This window comes from Felis catus, chromosome B1, assembly GCF_018350175.1.
Source record: "Felis catus isolate Fca126 chromosome B1, F.catus_Fca126_mat1.0, whole genome shotgun sequence".
Taxonomy (NCBI): Eukaryota; Metazoa; Chordata; class Mammalia; order Carnivora; family Felidae; genus Felis; species Felis catus.
Window position 1 is genome coordinate 203,512,003 of NC_058371.1, and position 18,130 is coordinate 203,530,132.

The 18,130-nt window shown below is 43.9% G+C and overlaps 1 protein-coding gene across 14 annotated transcripts in view; it reads right to left on the reverse strand.

The window, feature by feature from the left end:
• The window catches only part of FAM193A (family with sequence similarity 193 member A), a 169,973-nt gene that overhangs the window by 4,193 nt on the left and 147,650 nt on the right, over positions 1-18,130 (reverse strand). For all 14 annotated transcript variants that reach the window (XM_023253472.2, XM_023253476.2, XM_023253470.2 and 11 more), the window contains 2 exons: positions 15,511-16,342; positions 8,045-8,126 (listed from right to left, as the gene is read on the reverse strand). In XM_023253472.2, the coding sequence (XP_023109240.2) occupies positions 8,045-8,126; positions 15,511-16,342 (914 nt within the window). The remainder of the gene's footprint in view (positions 1-8,044; positions 8,127-15,510; positions 16,343-18,130) is intronic.

An 18,130-nucleotide genomic window follows, 5' to 3' on the forward strand; every position in this document is an offset into this window, starting at 1 on the left:
CGGGCTCTCAGGGCACAGGACACACAGCCCAAGCTGCTCCTTGGGGCCCCGAGGCCCAGAGTCCCCTGGCTCTGCCGAGCCCTCTCCACACACCCGGCTCCCCTGCACCTTATGCTCTGATACCACCTCCCCATCGGGCCTCCGTGCTGTCAGCAGTGGACTGTGTCACACGTACAGAACACGTGTGCACAGGTAACCATGACACGAAAGCCTGGGTGACCACACCCCCAACCCAGGGGGAGAAGCCCAACACCACCAACCCGACAGCACCTTGCTATCCTCTCCCAGGAGGCAGCCCTGCCATAGGTGATAATTAGCCCCAGGTCTTATGTTTCCTCAGCAGTATTTCGTGTGCTGATTCATGGACTTCCAGAAACAGAACCATACTATTATTTTTTTCTTACTGCTTTCTTTCAACATTATGTTGTGCAATTCCTCCACGAAGCCACACTTTGTTATTTTCAAGGCCGTAAGAGCAGACCACGGGGAACAGACAAGTGGACGCTGTGCTCACGTGGCTCGGCCTGGGCTGAGCACACGCGCACCCATGTGGGGCAGGCAGTGGGGCTCCGTGAAACGTACCACTTCCACTCTACCCGATTCTGCCAAACCCTTTCCCACAGTCGCTGGAGCCCCTCTGCGCTCCCGGAAGCGGTGGGCAGAGCTCCTGCTCCTCTGCGCCCAGCTCCCGCTCAGGCTACAGACCTCGCCGGTTTACTGGTCACTTTTCTGTACCGCCGATCATTTTGTTTGCCCATTTGTCAACATGTTTGTCTTTTTCTGTTTTATAATGTTTCTTTTTTATATTTTGATACTAATCCTTTGTGATGTGCTACAAATACTATTTCTTCACTTTCTTAAAAAAACCTGTTGATTTTAATGTTGTTGAATTTATCAATCTTTTATCTTATGGTTCTTTTTTTTTTTGAGATTTTTTTTTTTTTTTTAGCATTTATTTTTGAGAGACAGAGACAGAGCATGAGCAGGGGCGGGGCAGAGAGAGAGGGAGACACAGAATCTGAAGCAGGCTCCAGGCTCCAGGTTGTCAGCACAGAGCCCGACACGGGGCTTGAACTCACAGACCGCGAGACCATGACCTGAGCCGAAGTCGGACACTCAACTGACTGAGTGCCACCCAGGCACCCCTATGGTTGTTGTTTCTAAGGAATCTTTCCCTACTCTGAGGTCAAAAATATATTCACCTATATTCCCAATTAAAAGGCTTGCTTTTGACATTTAGAATCTCAACTCATCTAAAGCTGACCTTTGAGTATGGTGTGAGCTAAGTATTCAAATTTAAATGTCACAGCCCCATTTATGAACACACCTTCATTTGTTATAAACCAAAGCTCTGTGTTTGTGTAGCCTATTTCTGGGCTCCACGATATTCTACACGAATATCATGATGTTTTAATAATCATGACTTTCTAAGTCTTTAAAATGGGCGAGAAAATGAGCATCATTATCAATCCTTTATAAGGTTTTTTTGTTTTGTTTTGTTTTTGTTTCTTATAAATGTAATACACATAAGGAAGAATAAATGAAACAGACGTGCACTATAAAGAAAAATTATAAGGCAAACACTGTGGACCACGAGAATCAAGCCCTGGGACGCTGCCAGTACCCAGGCAACCCCACCCAGCACCTGCTTCAGCCACAGCTGAGCCCCGCCCTACTCCAAGTAATCACTATTCTGGCTTTTTATGTCAATGATTTCCTTGCTTTTCTTTATAGTCTTAACATCTATGTGTAGTATTCCCAAACAATATACTCTCCCCTCAATTCAGACAGAACATCTCCAGGAAATCCCCAATTTTCCTGTGTCCCTTTGTTGTCTGTCATCTCCTTGGCTCCCTGGCCCTAGGCAAATGGCGATCTGTTGTCTGTCACTACAGATGAACCTTATTTTCTGGAATCTCATGTAGATGGAACTTCACAGGATGCACTCCTATGCCCTAAGTACACTGCTTCTCACATCCATCTATGGTGTTTCATCAGGAGGATGCTTCTCATTGCTGAGCGGCGTCCACCAGATGGACAGAGCATGGTTTATCTGTTCATCTGCTGTGGATATCTGGGTTGTCCCCCGTTTCTGGCTATTACAAATAAAACTTCTAGAAACATTCATGTGTAGGTCTTTGTGTGGATACACTCTTGTTTCTTTTGGGCAGACAGCCAGGAGTGGAGCTGCTGGACTGATTGGTGGGTATATTAAAAAGATGTACTTCAGTTGTGTCTAAATTGAACTTTATATAAACAGGGTATTATATACATTCTCGTGTTCTGCCTTTTGTTGACTATTCAGTTTGTAAGATCCATGTTGCAGACTGCTCTAGTTCACTCCTTTTCGCTGCTGTATAGCATTTCATTGTGTGACTGCAAGCACAACATATCCATCCTAACATGTTTTAAAAACGCTAAATTTTCTAAAATTCTTCCTGGGTTTTAAAATCTACAGATAAATTTTGGGAAACACGACAGCTTTATGATACTGACTTTTCCTGTCAATGAATATAGGATCTGGGTCTTCAGTGTTCTTCAGTCACGTTTCAAAGTCTTCTATGCATAAGTCCTGTGCAACTTTTGTTAGGTTTATTCATGGACATTGCACAGATTCTGGTGCTATTATAGATGCTGTCTTTATTTAAATTACATCTTCAAATTATGGATGCTGTAGAGAAATGTAACTTCTGTACACTGATCCTTACTAAATTCTTCTGTAATCCCCTTTGTAGACCCTTAGATCATCTGTAAAATGGAATTTTATTTCCTCCTTTCCACTCCTTAAGCCTTTAATTTCTTTTCTTCTCTTATTCTGCTGTCTAGGAATTATAATTTAAGGTTGAACAGAAGTGGAAACAGAGCACCTCTGTTTTGCACGTGCTTCCATGTTTCCCATTTCAGAAAACGTTCCATGTGAATTTCTTTTCTCTCTCTTCTTTTGGTAAATCTTTTCAGGTTAAGGATATTTCCTTCTATTGCTAGTTTACCATTTTTCTTCCTCCTCCTCCTCCTCCTCCTCCTCCTCCTCTTCTTCTTCTCTTTAATTAACAGAGTGCTAAGATTTTATCAAGTGTTTTTTCTGAACCTATGGAATGATCATATGGTTCTTCGTTAATGTATCAGTTTAGCAAATCGCATTTGTGGATTTCCTAATATTAAATACTCCTTGAATTCATCCCTGGGGTACATCTGTTTGGTCGTATATTGCTTCCTAAAATACTGTTGGATTTGAACTTTTTCTTGATGTGAACTTTTTCTTGATGATTTTACATCTAATATTCATGACTGAAAGAGATCTGTAATTTTTCATGTTTTCTGTATTGCTTTTTAGCAGATTTTGGTATAAAATTCTTCCTTCTCTCATAAAATGAGGTGGGGAGTCCTGTGTTGTTTCCATTCTCTGGTAGAATCAGTATAAGCTTGGATAATCTGTTTGAGGTTTTGGGAGAATTCTCTGCAAAACCATCAGAATATAGTTTTCTCACTGGGAAGACTTATAACTGCTTTGATTTCTTTGATGGTTACTGGATCATTCAAGCTATTTATTGGGTTGATTTCGTACCTAAGTTTTAAAATTAATCATGCAGTTGTTCCCAGTGTCCTCTTGTATCTTAATTACTGCAGCACCTGTAGTTATTAATTATGCCATCCTTTCCATTTACATGTTCATGAAATTAAAGAAACCCTCTTTATTATGGAAGATTTAGACCCACACAAAATCGAATGCAGTGAAATGGACACAGCCATGGTCCAACTTTGATAATCACTGACATCCTGGTTCCTTTCCATCTAATTACTATATTCTTTTGTGTCTTTTTTTGTTTTTCTGATTTTTCTTGACCAGTCTCTCAAAGGTTTATTTATGTAGTTAATATTTGTAGACTCAAATTTTGGCTTTGTTGATCTTCTCTGTATTTGTTTTTTATTTCATTATTTTTCTTTTATGTATTATCTCCTTTTACTTTCTTTGGATTTGGTTGTTCTTTCCCTAATTTCTCAAATGAAATCCCAAGTCATTATTTTCAGTTTTAAAACTCACTTGGCAGCATTCAAGGCTTCACTGAAAGAGCAAACTTTTTCCACATCCTTCAGGTTTTCATATGCGTTTTCCCTATCTTTTAGCTCCGTGTATTTAAAATGTCTTACTGTGGTTTCTTATTTATTAACCCATGAGTTATTTACATGTATATACTTTCAGATTTCCAAATATTAAGGGACTTAAAATTTTACTTGTTGCACATTTCCTACTTAAACATGTTACGGGCAGAGAACACAAATTATGCATATTCATTCTCTGAAACCTCTGAGCCCTGCTTTCCATGGCCCCGCAAGTGTTCTGCTTCTGTGAACGTTCCCTGTGTGCGTAAGAACACAGACCCCGGTTCCTGGACACAGTTTCATCTGTACTCATTAGACTCAGCTTGCCGGCCAAGCTCTGCTGATCCCCCACATCCTTGTGGGTGCTTGCCCTGCTCAAGCGAGCAGCCACACAGAGAAAGAGTCTGAGATATCCTACAAGAAGAGTGGATTTGATTCTCCGTGCAGCCCAAAAACAATTTTCCTTTTTGTGTTTTGAAGCTATTTCATTAAGTACTTAGTTTAAAATTTCTATGTCTTCCTCACACACTGAACTTTTTATTACTGTATAGCAACCTTCATCTGTCCCTTATATTAAAACATTCTGTCTGATAATAACATAACTATACAGGGGTGCCTGGGTGGTTCAGTCAGTTAGGCGTCTGACTTCAGCTCAGGTCATGATCTCATAGCTCGTGGGTTTGAGCCCCACGTCGGGCCCTGTCCTGACAGCTCAGAGCCTGGAGCCTGCTTTAGATTCTGTGTCTCCCTCTTTCTCTCTGTCCAACCCCTGCTTGCTGTCTCTCGAAACTGAATAAACATTAAATTTAAAAATAAAATAAATAAATAAATAACATAACTATACAGTAGCTTCCTTTTCCCTCTTTATTTCCACCTTTCTATTCATCGTTTTAGGTATGTTCAGTATGTTCTCGTAAATGGTACGTGTATGTGTGTGTGCATGCATGTGTGTAAGTATGTATATGTGTATTTAAAATTATTAACACAATCTGACAAACTTTTTATCTATAATGGTTGCTGGTAAAACTGAACTTGTGTCTCTCGTGTTTTTAAAATTTGTTTACTGTACCTTCTTTACATTTGTTTTTTCTGAGTTTTGATTTTTTTTTCCTTCTATAGATTAGCAATTTATACAGCCTATTTCTATTCTTTTAAGGACTGCTTGTGAAACTGTATCACCTTCACCTCAGAGTCTCAATATTAAATCCTTAGCTGTTGGGGCACCTGGGGGCTCAGTTGGTAAGTGTCTGACTTTGGCTCAGGTCACGATCTCACGGTTCCTGAGTTCGAGCCCCGCCTTGGGTTCTGCGCCCACAGCTCAGAGCCTGGAGCCCGCTTCGGATTCTGTGTCTCCCTCTCTCTCTGCCCCTCCCCCACTCACACTCTGTCTCTCTCTCACAAATAAACATTAAAAAAAAAACTGAAATACTTAACTGCTAAATACCTGAATGATAAAAGAACCTGAGGATACTCAGCTCTACTTCACACGAACTCACAAGCTACTGTTCAATATGGTGGTTCTTTCAGACATAATGTCAACTGGCTATTAGTACTATCTTGTTACAAAGAAAGCATTTTATTTACCGACATTTATCAGGCTGTTTCTCTCTCCTTTCTGCAAATCAGACTTTCTTTTCTAAGATCAATCTTTTTTCTTGAAGTGTAATCTTAGATTTTTTTTTTTAAATGTTTTTATTTATTTTTGAAGGATAGAGAGAGAGAGACAGCATGAGCGGGGGAGGAGCAGAGAGAGAGGGAGGAACAGAATTCGAAGCAGGCTGCAGGCTCCAGGCTCTAAGCTGTCAGCACAGAGCTCGACGCAGGGCTCGAATCCAGAAATTGTGACATCATGACCTGAGCCGAAGCCGGACGCTCAACCGACTGAGCCAACCAGGCGCCCCAGATGTTTTATTTATACAGATGTTTTTGTAGCAAGTTCCTGTAGTTTTTCTTTTATGTTAAAGAATAGGTTTGAGGGGCACCTGGGTGGCGCAGTCGGTTGAGCGTCCGACTTCAGCCAGGTCATGATCTCGCGGTCCGTGAGTTCAAGCCCCGCGTCAGGCTCTGGGCTGATGGCTCAGAGCCTGGAGCCTGTTTCCGATTCTGTGTCTCCCTCTCTCTCTGCCCCTCCCCCGTTCATGCTCTGTCTCTCTCTGTCCCAAAAATAAATAAACGTTGAAAAAAAAAAATTAAAAAAAAAAAAAAAAGAATAGGTTTGTGGGAAACATAGTTATAGACTGACAATTTTCTCCCAGCACTGAAAATATCACTCCATGGTCTTTGGGTTTTACATTTGCTCTGTTGAGGAATGGATTTTTATTTGTTTATCCTGATGGTATATGTTGTACTGTTGAATTTGTAGATTTGGATTTCTCATTAGCTCTTCAGAGTCCCCAGGCACCATTTCTCTTTACATACTGCTTTTCTATAGTCACCATCTTCTCCAAAGGGGGGGGGGGGGTCCAGTTAAATGTATATGTTAGACTCAGTCTCTCTCCTCCATGTCTCTTAACCTCTTTTATATTTTCTATTTTCCTTGAATTGTGGTGCATTCGGGGGGTATGTCTGAGATATTTCTTCAAATTCACGAATTCCCTCTTCAGCAGTGTCTAAGCTGTTTATCGTGTATCTATTAAGATCTTGATTTTAATAATTATATTTTTCATTTCTAGATGTTTGTTTTCCCCAGGTCTTGGGTGTTTGATAATCTCTGTTTATAAGCACATGCATGATTTCAAAAATATATGAGGCCTACAGACCTACCTTGGGAAAATTTCCCTCCAAAGTTCTGCTTTTATCCAAGAAAAGTCCCTATTCCATCCCTTGCTCCCCGGAATTTAGCTTCAGGGCAAACTCTCTTACTAATGCAAGTGATTTACCTATAGGTCATTCTGGACTTTGTACAAACACATCTGTACCACTTGAGAATGACAATCCCATTTCTTCCTTCTGATTCTTATCCTTTTTTTTCTTCTTACGTCTTCGCAAACAGAAGTTGTGATGATGGGCATCCTTCTCTTCTTTTTTCTTTTTTAATCTCCAGGGGCAGTTTTTAATGTTTCACTGTAAGTATGGCATTTGTTGTACTTTATGGATACCTTTTATTATGTTAAGGATGTGCCTGTGTAGTCCTACTTAACAGTTTTTGTAATGAACACATGTCCAACTTGAGCAGATGCTTTATTCCGTCTGCTGAGATACATACACACACATACATAAATTACATAATAAATATAATTTCCAGAAATATTTAGACTTCTTTTCTGTCCTATCCTATCCTGAACAATTAGAATTCAGAGCAAACACACTGCTCCTTGTGTGTGTGTGTGTGTGTGTGTGTGTGTGTGTGTGTGGTTACCTGAAACAAGTTAAAGTACTAACAAAGAAGGAACAAGGAGCTTTAAAATAAAATTTGCTTGCCAAAATTCACAAAGAAGATAAAATACTATCGAACACAGTACTAATAAAGTCTGATGCTCGTCAGGAAAACAGAAAATATCTAAAATGTCACTTTTCTCCTTAAAAGCATGCCATACAGAATGTTTCAGTGTCAGCACACATGAGGGTCACCAGGGATGCTTGTGATCATACAGACGTCAGGTCCCTCCCCAGCGCCTGACCCTGCAGGTGTGGGGAGAGGCCTGTGTGCCCCACTGGTGCAGCTGGTCCAGAGCACGTCGAGAACCACTGTCCTAAACCAGTCTTCACACAGAAGGGAGGGGAGAAGCGCCTGGGTGCAAGCGGGAGTGAGGAGGCCAGTGTGTGTGCTGGGGCTATGGAGGGACGCGTGTGGCAGGCCGTCACAGGGCTGCAATGCTACTGAGGAGCCAGGCTCCTTGGCCAGATGACAGAACTTGTGCCCACACAACTGGCAACACCACGGGAGGGTCGTGTATGGCAGCCGTGAACTCACATTACTTCAGACACAAGCCCCAACATTTACCTTTTGAAATACTCCACTTCCCTCTCGGTCTCGTCCATGTCCACGCTGTCTAGGTCGATATCTTTAGGCAGAAAGACATCATCTGTTAAACGAAAGAAACAAGGCAAGTCAGATTACAAGAGAAGAAACCATGTGGCTTTACTCTACTTAATTTTAACAGCTTCGCAAACTGAAAATGTTCTCCAAGATGAGATTTTACAAACAGCTAAAAGAGGGCAGCTGAGTCCCACGTGCTTGTGGACATCCAGGTCCAACCTGGACATCGGGGAACTCACGTGGTTGCTGAGCAAAGCAGCTGTCGCTTCAGATCCCACCAGAAGAGGCCCATTTGCTGACACCCAATCCCCAAGGGACCGGTCTTTAATTGACACATCTCCACGATGGGAGAGCCCTTCGGAAGACTCTTGGAAACCCAAGTGCTTGTGAGCCCAGAGGCTGCCCTAAGTCCCTACTGGGGGCAGGAGTGCACTAGTGAATAGAGAAGCTGCCCAGAGGGCAGCATGAAGGGGAGGAAAACGCTGTCCCTCACAGTAAGAGGGCACAATTGTACCCCGGTCCCAGACATCAACCTCTACAGGAAGATGGCTCTCCCAGGCACTTGGTTTACATATGCAACATCCCAGAAACATCATCAAAAACTTTTCAGGCTGTTCCAATAAAAAAGCAAGGCTGCTTTTTCACTTTACAGTTAAATCACCCAATTTGAAAACAGTTAGGATAGCAGGGAGGCTAATGATTTGGGACTATTCCATCTCCTGGAATCTCAGCCAGTTTGAGGGTTTCAACTTCTCGCTTCTGCTCTGCCCACCCCATCTGGTACCTGTGGGATGCCGGGCACTTCCTGGGCCCTGTCTGGGCCTCGCGTGGGACCATCAGTGCAGGCACAACAGCCAGCCCCATCAGAGAAGGGTGCAGAGTGTCCGCTTCCCTGCAGACTTTGGCATGGGGCAATTTTTTATAATCTTTAACAAACAGACACACCTTTTCCCCCATCACTGGGGCACTTCCACAGCAGCATATAAGACATGGTTCCCCTGTGTAAGCAGCTAGCACCACTGACGACCTCTGCCACCAGGCAGAGCGCCCTCACATCCGTGAGCTCATAGAAACGGCAGGGAAGAGCTTCCCTGTCGGGACCTGCGTGACCACAGCCCCTCCTGCACAGACAGCCCCCTGCCCCTGCCGGACCCAGGCCCTCCTACTCTCTGCCTTCCTCCTCCGCAACTCCCCCAATCCCTCCTTCCACCTGGATACCGACACCACCAAACCTCCACCCCTGCCCCAGACGGCTTTCCTGAGTTCCACGCTTATAAAGCTACCTCCTGCAAACACACGCCTTTGGGCGTCTGACCCCCAATACAGGCAACAGTGGGTCCCATACTCTGCTGCAAGCCTGCTCCTTTCCTGACAGTGAGCCTCCCATCCCCCCTTGCCCATACGTCACACTCTCTAGGTGCTGGGCAAGCGCTCTGTGAAAAGTCAGGGACTCCCCCATCTCCATCCACTGCCACTGCTTCAGTGCTGGCCTTCACTAGCCGGCACAGTCATCCTGACAACACGCCCAGTCACAGCTGCCTGGCTTCCACGGCCCAGTCCCTCCCTCCCCAGCCACAAAGACTACTCTGACCAGGGCTCTGTCTGGACATCGAGAAGACCTCGCTCGTCGGGCTGCCGACCCAACTTGCTGACGCCCTGTTCAAGGCAACACCGACGTATGAAGAAGAGCAAGATGGGGCAGGAGGGTTTTTTTGTTTGTTAGTTTGTTTGTTTTGTTAAAGTAGGCTTCATGCCCAGTGCAGAGCCCAATAGGGGCTTGAACTCAGTACCCTGGAGGTCAAGACCCGAGCTGAGATCAAGAGTAGGAAGCTCAATCAACTGGGCCACCCAGGAGCCTCAAGGGTGTTTACAGATACAATGAAAGTGAAGTCTAAGGTAGGAACAATCTCTAATCAAAAGTCATTCCATTAACAGTTCTAGAAGAGGAACGACCACAAAAGCAGACAGAGCAGGTACATCTGCTAGGAAAGCTGTCTGAATAAAGCAATTTCTTTTCTTCCTTTAAAAAAAGATGTTTATTTCATTTGAGAAAAATGTTTATTTCATTCGAGTGCAGCGCTCTCGCAAGCAGGGGGAGGGGCAGAGAGAGAGGAGAGAGAGACTCCCAAGCTCTGGTTAATAGCGCAGAGCCCGATGAGGGGCTTGATCTCCCAAACCATGAGATGGTGACCTGAGTCGAAATCAAGAGCTGAATGGTTAACCAACTGTGCCACCCAGGTATCCCAATAAAGCAAATTTCTTATATTCTTTTCTTCTGATTAGAACTAATAATCAGTATTGCGCATCTTGGTATAAGGGAAAAAAGAGAACCATGACCAGCTTCAGTACCACGAAGACGTTTTTCACAACAAAGCTATATTGATCAGAGTGGAAAGTATGACCCAAGTATTTCACATCCAGCCAGGCTGTCTGTTCGTCATTAAGAGTGCAGGAAATGTTCTGCTTTGCCAAAGCTCAGAGAATTCTGTGCCCCTGACCCTTGCTTGGGGACACGTGCCCAGGAGCAAGCTCCACCCAACCAGAAGAGGGCTGGGAAAACCTCACAGGAGGACCAGCACAAGCACGGAATGTAATCAGCTGTGGACCTATGAGTACTGTGTGTCTGACACAGCGGAAATAACGCGGCTGAAACCGGGAAGAGAAGGGACTGCGAGATGGAAAGAATGGGATCGGCTCACAGACTGTTGCCCCAGCAAGAAGTGGGTGTCAGAGCGCTTCCCGTGGAGCCAGCAGTGGAAGGAAAGCAAGGACGGGGCACCAGACGTGCAAGTGTGGAGGAATGCACTCAGACAAGACTGCCAAGTGTCGTGAAAACCAATGATTTTTTACAAATAAAAGCTAAGGAAACACATCACATAGAAAAAGAAACAGTAAGTATAAAATACACAGAGTAATTATAAACTGTAATCAGAGCCGACACAAAGCACACAGTAACAATACATGAGAATGGGCTTAAACTCACCTGTAGATAAGAGTTTCCATTTGGCTCACAAAGCAAGACTCAGATTTGTGCTACCTAAAATCAGAGAATGAGCTAACACTAAGGGACTCAGAAAGGGGTTAGCACAGAGGGGCCCCGCCAGGCGAATGGAGACAATAAAAGGGCAACGATCACCATCTTAACTAAAGTAGAATCCAAGCCAAAAGCACAAAAACACAACAGAAGGATATTTTTCAGTACTGAAAACCACAATTCACTAAGAAGATATTGTAGTTAGCTATTATAGTCATATAATTATATATATGGTTATATAACATATATAGTTATTTATAGTGCACCAAATAACACAAACACCACCTTTATAAGGCAAAACTACAAGAAATACAACATAGAAACTCATTAATAATAAATAAGAAAAGACAGGTCAAGAGCACAAAAAACAACTATGGGATACAGAAGACCTAACCCTTACTATAACTCATCGATACATGATGGGAGATACATATTCAATTTTCCCCATGATAACAGAAAAAATACACTTTTATCTGAAGTATATATGGAACAGTCACAAAAAAATACCTGTAAATTCCACAAAACAAAAATATTACAAACAACAAACTCTGATCACAATGCAGGAAACCTAGAAATTATTAAACATACAAAAACAATTCTCCCACCCAGAAACCTAAAAGTCACCTATTACACTACTAGTGAATGAGGGATAAAAACAAAGAAATTACTGAATTTCTTAAAAACAAACAAAAAACCAAAATGGAAACATTATCAGACTATGAAACATATTTAAAGGAATGATCAGAGAAAAATCTGAAGCACTTAATACTTTGATCAAGAAAAATGGTGGAATGAAAACAAATGAACTCAATTCCCAAATCAAAAAGTTGGGAAATAATCAAGAAAATAAAGGAAAGCACAGGAAGAAAATAAAGATAAAAAGCAGAAATTCATGAGGTATTAGAACAACAGTAAACCTATTTAATAAATCAAGAGGCTGGTTTAAAAAAAAAAAAAAAAAGGTAACAAAACTGACAAACTTTTTTTTTAAATAGGCTCCACACCCAATATGGGACTTGAACTCAACCACCCTGAGATCAAGAGTCACATGCTCTACCAACTGAGCCAGCCAGGTGTCCCCAAAATAGACAAACTATTAACTAATGAATGAAACAGAATGGGGAGAAAACATAAATAATGATGAGGAAAATAGCCATTGAAAATAAATTTTTAAAAATAAGGTACTTTGCACACCTCTACGTAAATAAGTTGGAAAACCTAGCTGAAAAAATAATTTACTATGTGAATATAGTTTACTAAAATTAACCTCATTAGAAACAGCAATGCCAAATAAACTAATTTCCATTTCTATCTTTCTCAGAAAAGAGACAAAATTATCAAGGACCTAGCCCATAAAAAAGCACCAGGCCCAAAGGGCTGCATAGGAGTTTTTCTCTCAGAACTTGAAAGCTTTGATAGTCTCAATGCAGGGTGAATTGTTCTAGAACACTGAAAATGAAAAACAAACAAGAAACCCTAATTTTTTACATTTCTTTATGAAATATGATACTAGTAGCCAAAGCTAATACAGGAAGCAGGAAAAAAAAAAAAGTTACAGACCTGTATCTCTTATCAATATTGGTATGAAAATGCTAACTAAAATCATAGCAAACAGAACCCAAAACTAAAGAATACAATACACTGCAAGCAAATGGGCTTCATTCCAGGAATCCAAGCCTGCTTCAACATTAGGAAACCTAATAATATAATAGGTATAAGAAGAAAAATCATATTTGTGTCCACAGATTCCAGAAAATCTTTCACCAAATTCAACACCCATTCCTGATTTAAAAAAACCACTCCATAAAAGTAGGACTCATTGCATATTTTCTCAAAAAGATAAGATATATAAACCTTACCCTAAAGCCAGAATCTGACTTAATGTGGAAACACCAGACATTTCTGTTAAGATTGAGAATGATACAATCAAACCCTGGGAGGGTAAGACTTGGGAAAGTTGGAATAAAGCTTTCTCTATTTGTATATATACGATAGAACAGCTGGAGAACCCTAGAGAATCAACAATAACACTCAAACAATAAAATGATTCAGTAAGACAGAAGACATAAAGTTAATATACAAAAATCAATAGCTTTTGTGTACACAAACAACCACTCAGAGCAGCACTATCCAACAGAAATATGATGTGAGCCACAAATATAATTTAAGATTTTCTGGTAGCCACAATAACAAAATTAAAAATAGGTAAAATTAATTTTAGTAACATACGTTTCGTTCAATTAAAATATAGCCAAAAGACTATCATTTCCACCTGTAATCAGTACAAAAATTACATTGCTGTATTTTGTATTTATATTCATTCTTTTCATACAAGGCTTTCAAGATCCACTGTATGTTTGCACTACAACACCCTCCACTTGGAGCAGCCACATTCCCCGTGCTCAGTGGTGACGTGTGACTAGTGGCTAATGCACATAAAGCGCAGAGCGAGAAGACATAACGGTGAGGAGTCCCACAATGACATTGCAAACGAGGAAGATCGAATACGTAGTGAGCAAGAAACTCAATAAGAAATGTGGACAATCTACGAGAGAAATTTCAGAACATTCCTAAAAGCCACAAAAGTGGACTTCAACGAGTGGAGAAACACTCCTACATCTGGAAAGGGCAATCAATTCAGAGAGGCATCAATTCTCCCCTAAACTAATGAATAAATTTAATGCAACTCCAATAAAGATACCAACAAAGCTTTTTTTATGGCCCCAGCACGCGGACACTGAAGTCCACACGGAAGCACAGAGAGGAATAAACAGCCAGGACAATGCTGGAAAACACCTATGAGGAGAGGCCTCACTGAAACACACAGGGCTCCCCAAATAACTAACTCAGTGCGGCAACAGCACATGACAAAGCAAAGCGGAAAAGAGCAGAAATTCCAGAGTAGAAATTTAGTGTGGCGCAAAGGAGATGTCCTGAATCACTGGGGCAGGATGAATTTTTTTTTTTTAACTAAAAAAAAAAAAAAAAAAAAAAAAAAAAATTTAATGTTTATTTTTGAGAGACAGAGCGTGAGAGGGGGAGGGGCAGAGAGAGAGGGAGACACAGAATCCGAAGCAGCCTCCAGGCTCCGAGCTATCAGCACAGAGCCCGACGTGGGGCTTGAACCCACAAACCATGAGATCATGACCTGAGCCAAAGTTGGATGTTTAACCGGCTGAGCCACCAGGCGCCCCAGGACGAATTTTTAATGCCTGATGCTGGGCCAGCGGGCTAACCATTTAAAGAAAGAGCATATACTGGACCCAAGCCTCACAGGATACACAAGAACAAACTCCAATGTACCAGGCACTACATGAAAAAGGCGGAACCACACAAATGCTACAAGACACAGGCACACCCCTCTTCCACCTTTGTGCTAGAGGGACGCTTTCTGACTGTTATTTAAAATCCAGAGGCAACAGGAGATCAACGAACTGACTAGATAAAAGTGACAGAGAACACTTCTGCATCTGCAGTATGTAACACATTAAAAGGCTAGTATCTCTAACGTGAAAAACTCTTATTAAACATGGAAACAAGAAGACTGAAAACCTAATTATAAAGTGAGAAAAAAATAAAGAATAGAAAATTCACAAAAAAAGAGACAAACTGGTCTTAAAAACATGACCTCACCGTAATTAGAGAAAAATGGAAATGCAAACCACACTGAGGACCCTCTCAATGCTCCATCTTCAGGAGTTAAGGCCTATATAATTAGGTCACGGTATTGTACTAGTGTTAATTTCTTAATTTTGATAACTGTGTTGTGGTTTTGTGAGAGAGTATCCTTGTTTCGAGGAAATACACAGTGAAGTATTTATTTATTTATTTATTTATGTATGTATGTATTTATTTATTTATTAAAAAAAATTTTTTTTCAACGTTTATTTATTTTTGGGACAGAGAGAGACAGAGCATGAACGGGGGAGGGGCAGAGAGAGAGGGAGACACAGAATCGGAAACAGGCTCCAGGCTCTGAGCCATCAGCCCAGAGCCTGACGCGGGGCTCGAACCCACGGACCGCGAGATCGTGACCTGGCTGAAGTCGGACGCTTAACCGACTGCGCCACCCAGGCGCCCCCACAGTGAAGTATTTAAAGGTAAAGGGGCTTCATGTCTGAAATTTCTCTCCTTTGCTTCAGAAAAACAACAGAAGAGGGAAAAAGACAGACAAAGCCAATGTGGTAACACACTGATTTTGGGGAATCAGAGTGTAGGGGAATTCTGTCCATCTGTAATTATTTCAAACTAACAAAAGCAAACAATGGCCACTGTCTCTCACTGCAGTGACAAAGCCACAAGAAGCACAAGCCAGGAGGGACAAGGTAGCACCCTGGACAGGGGGCACCAGCCACACTAACCACCCCCCCCCCCCCACTTCCCGCTCCATATTTACCGATTGAGCTGCTGACTCTGTCTCCTTTCTTCTTCCTGTTTTTCTTGCTCTTGCCCTTGGGCTGAGGAGAGTCTGCGGGCACCAGCTTGCTGTCCTGAGGGTGCTCGCTGGGGGAGGCAGGCTCCTGGGGGGCCAGATTCAACCTTTCTTCCTTGACGTGGTTCAGCTGCTTTTTGTTATTGTTGTTACTGTTGACTTTCCTCTCCTCTCTTTTCTGCTCTGCCAGGGAAGTGAGGTCCAGGACTTTTGCCTTCGACTCAGTCTGGGGCCGGGGTCTGGGCTGGCTCTCGGAGGCCTTGGGGGGCTCGGCCGGCCTTCTTGCCGGCTCGCTGCTGGCCTTACTGGTCTGCTTGAGCTTTTGCTTGCCACTCCCCTCCTTGTGCTGATGCATGATGTCAAGGAGAAAAGACAGCGGCTCCTGCTGCTTCCCGCTGACCTCCTTCGGGAGGAGGAGCTTGGAGTCTCTGGTGTCCATGGGGTCGGTGGCGTCGCCGTCGGCCCCCGGCCCCGGCCCAGGCTCTGAGTGGTCCCCGTGTCTGGAAGGGGAGTGAGGTGAGGTCTCTGGTTCTTCCATTTGCTCTAGTGAGCCATTGTGCATGTTTTCAGAGTTAGGTACAGACTCTGCTGCTGCCTGGAAGTTTCTAGCAAGGATGTCCAACTTGGGACAGTCTTTGCTTGGCCTCTCCTTCTTCTTCTTTTTCACAGCCCTCAGCTTCTGAAGCTCCTGAAGCCGCTGAAACTCCTCCTCCTCCTCCTGCCGCCGCTGCTCCTCCCGGAGGTGCAGGTGCTCCCGGGCCCGGGCCTCTGCTTCCAGGCGCGCCTTCTCTTCCAGCTGCCGTGGGGAAAGAGGCAACTTAAGACAACAGCAAGTGTTCTAAACATGAAGACGCACACAAAACAATTAACTTTAAAACGAATTTATATAATAAGAACATAAACTCTGAAAGGGGATATACAATAAGCCCAAAGCTTAAAACACACTCACCCCAAATTACTTTACTCTCTGGAATCATGAGATTTAATCTTTCTACCCAGGTATATACACTCATTACTTTACTGGAGGTGGTGGTGGTGGCGGGGGCCACTTAGCAAACAATTCCTTACGGCCTCTGAGCTTGTGGCTGGGCACTTCTATAAAACAGGTCAAGGCAGCTGCGGTGCCCCTGCCCTGTGCCGGCCTCCCGCTGGAGCGTGAGAACCAGCCGCGCACACCGATCACATGGCGGTTTAACGGCCATGCCCCTGCCACCACCGCTGGGCAAGTGCGCCTCTGCGGGCGAGGCCGGTGGATCCACATGTCAGAAGTGCGCGCTGCACTGAAAAACCTGCAACTCCTTTTTCCCACCCTAGCAGATGAACAAAGGCCTCAACATATTTTCACCAGGGTCACAGAGCCAATGGCATGCTAATATATTCCACGTCACACGGCAAACAGACGTTGGCTATTTCTGCCCTCCAGCGTGGCGTCACGTTAATATTCATGCCTGGCGAAGACCGTGCTTCAGTGGTGAGACACAGTCCAGGAGCCTTGGCACAAACTCTTCCTTCTGCTCTGACAACAAACAGAAGCCGTGAAGAGCGAGAGGCGGGGCTCTCTGCGGGGCTCTCTGCATCCCTGGGCTCCAGTAACAAACTTTGGCAAACACATCTGCATTTAGAAGTCCTTCCGGGTTTACATGATTTTTCACAACATCTCAGTAGGCAATATTTTTAAGAGACAATTTACTTGTAATTGTGAAAAACTTAAACATAAAATCATGTTAAAAATGTGATGACAGATTTTTAAAAAAACTTAATTGGACAATTCAGGTAAAACTTATTTAAAATCCTGGTTCCACCTATTAACAGAGAAGCCTTGGACACGGCAAGCAGCCACAGGCAGCTCCCGGAGTGGCCCCTGTGGGTGCTACTTTGGACAGGTATCCCAGCGTCTAGGAGCAGGGCGCCCCCTACAGCAGGTCGGGGGGTAAATCTGCCACAAGACAGAATCTATAGGGAACTCAAAACCAGGTACACGGTGCCTTCAACAACCAGCCCTTCAGCCAGACGCAAAGCAGGCCTGCGAGCCGCTCTGGAAGACGGGGTACTGGGTACAGTACACGGGATGAGTGGGCCCTGGTGGAACACTCCTGGTGGGAAATACGTCTCACTGCCCCGCCCTAGTGGGGCTCGGCAGACCCTGGGCTCCTCGAGTGCAGAGCAGGCTTCTCCTCAGAGCCCCTCAACTCCACCTCGCCTGGGGCCGTGGAGCCCAACAGGGCTCCTGCTGGGTGGCCCACTTTGACACACGTGGGGGAGGTTTCTACTCTGTCTCTGTGGGACCTCGCAGGTGCCTGGCCTCTTCCCGAAGCCGCCACCCCTCCTGCTGTCAGAGCCTGCGCCCTTCCAGGTTCCCTCTGCACAGCCCGGATCCATCTGCCACGGTCTGCCTCTGTAGGAGGCCGGAACCAGGATGGCCTTGGCATGGGCCTGGCCCCAGGGTGCTGAGGCACACAGAAGGGCAGACGCGGCCCGTGCCCTCACTTGCAGCACTAAGAGGAAGTGCTAGCGGACAGCCTCTGCACGTTGTGTCCTCCGCTGGCCCAACCCGTCTAGTCACGGCAGATGCTTGCTTTCTCGA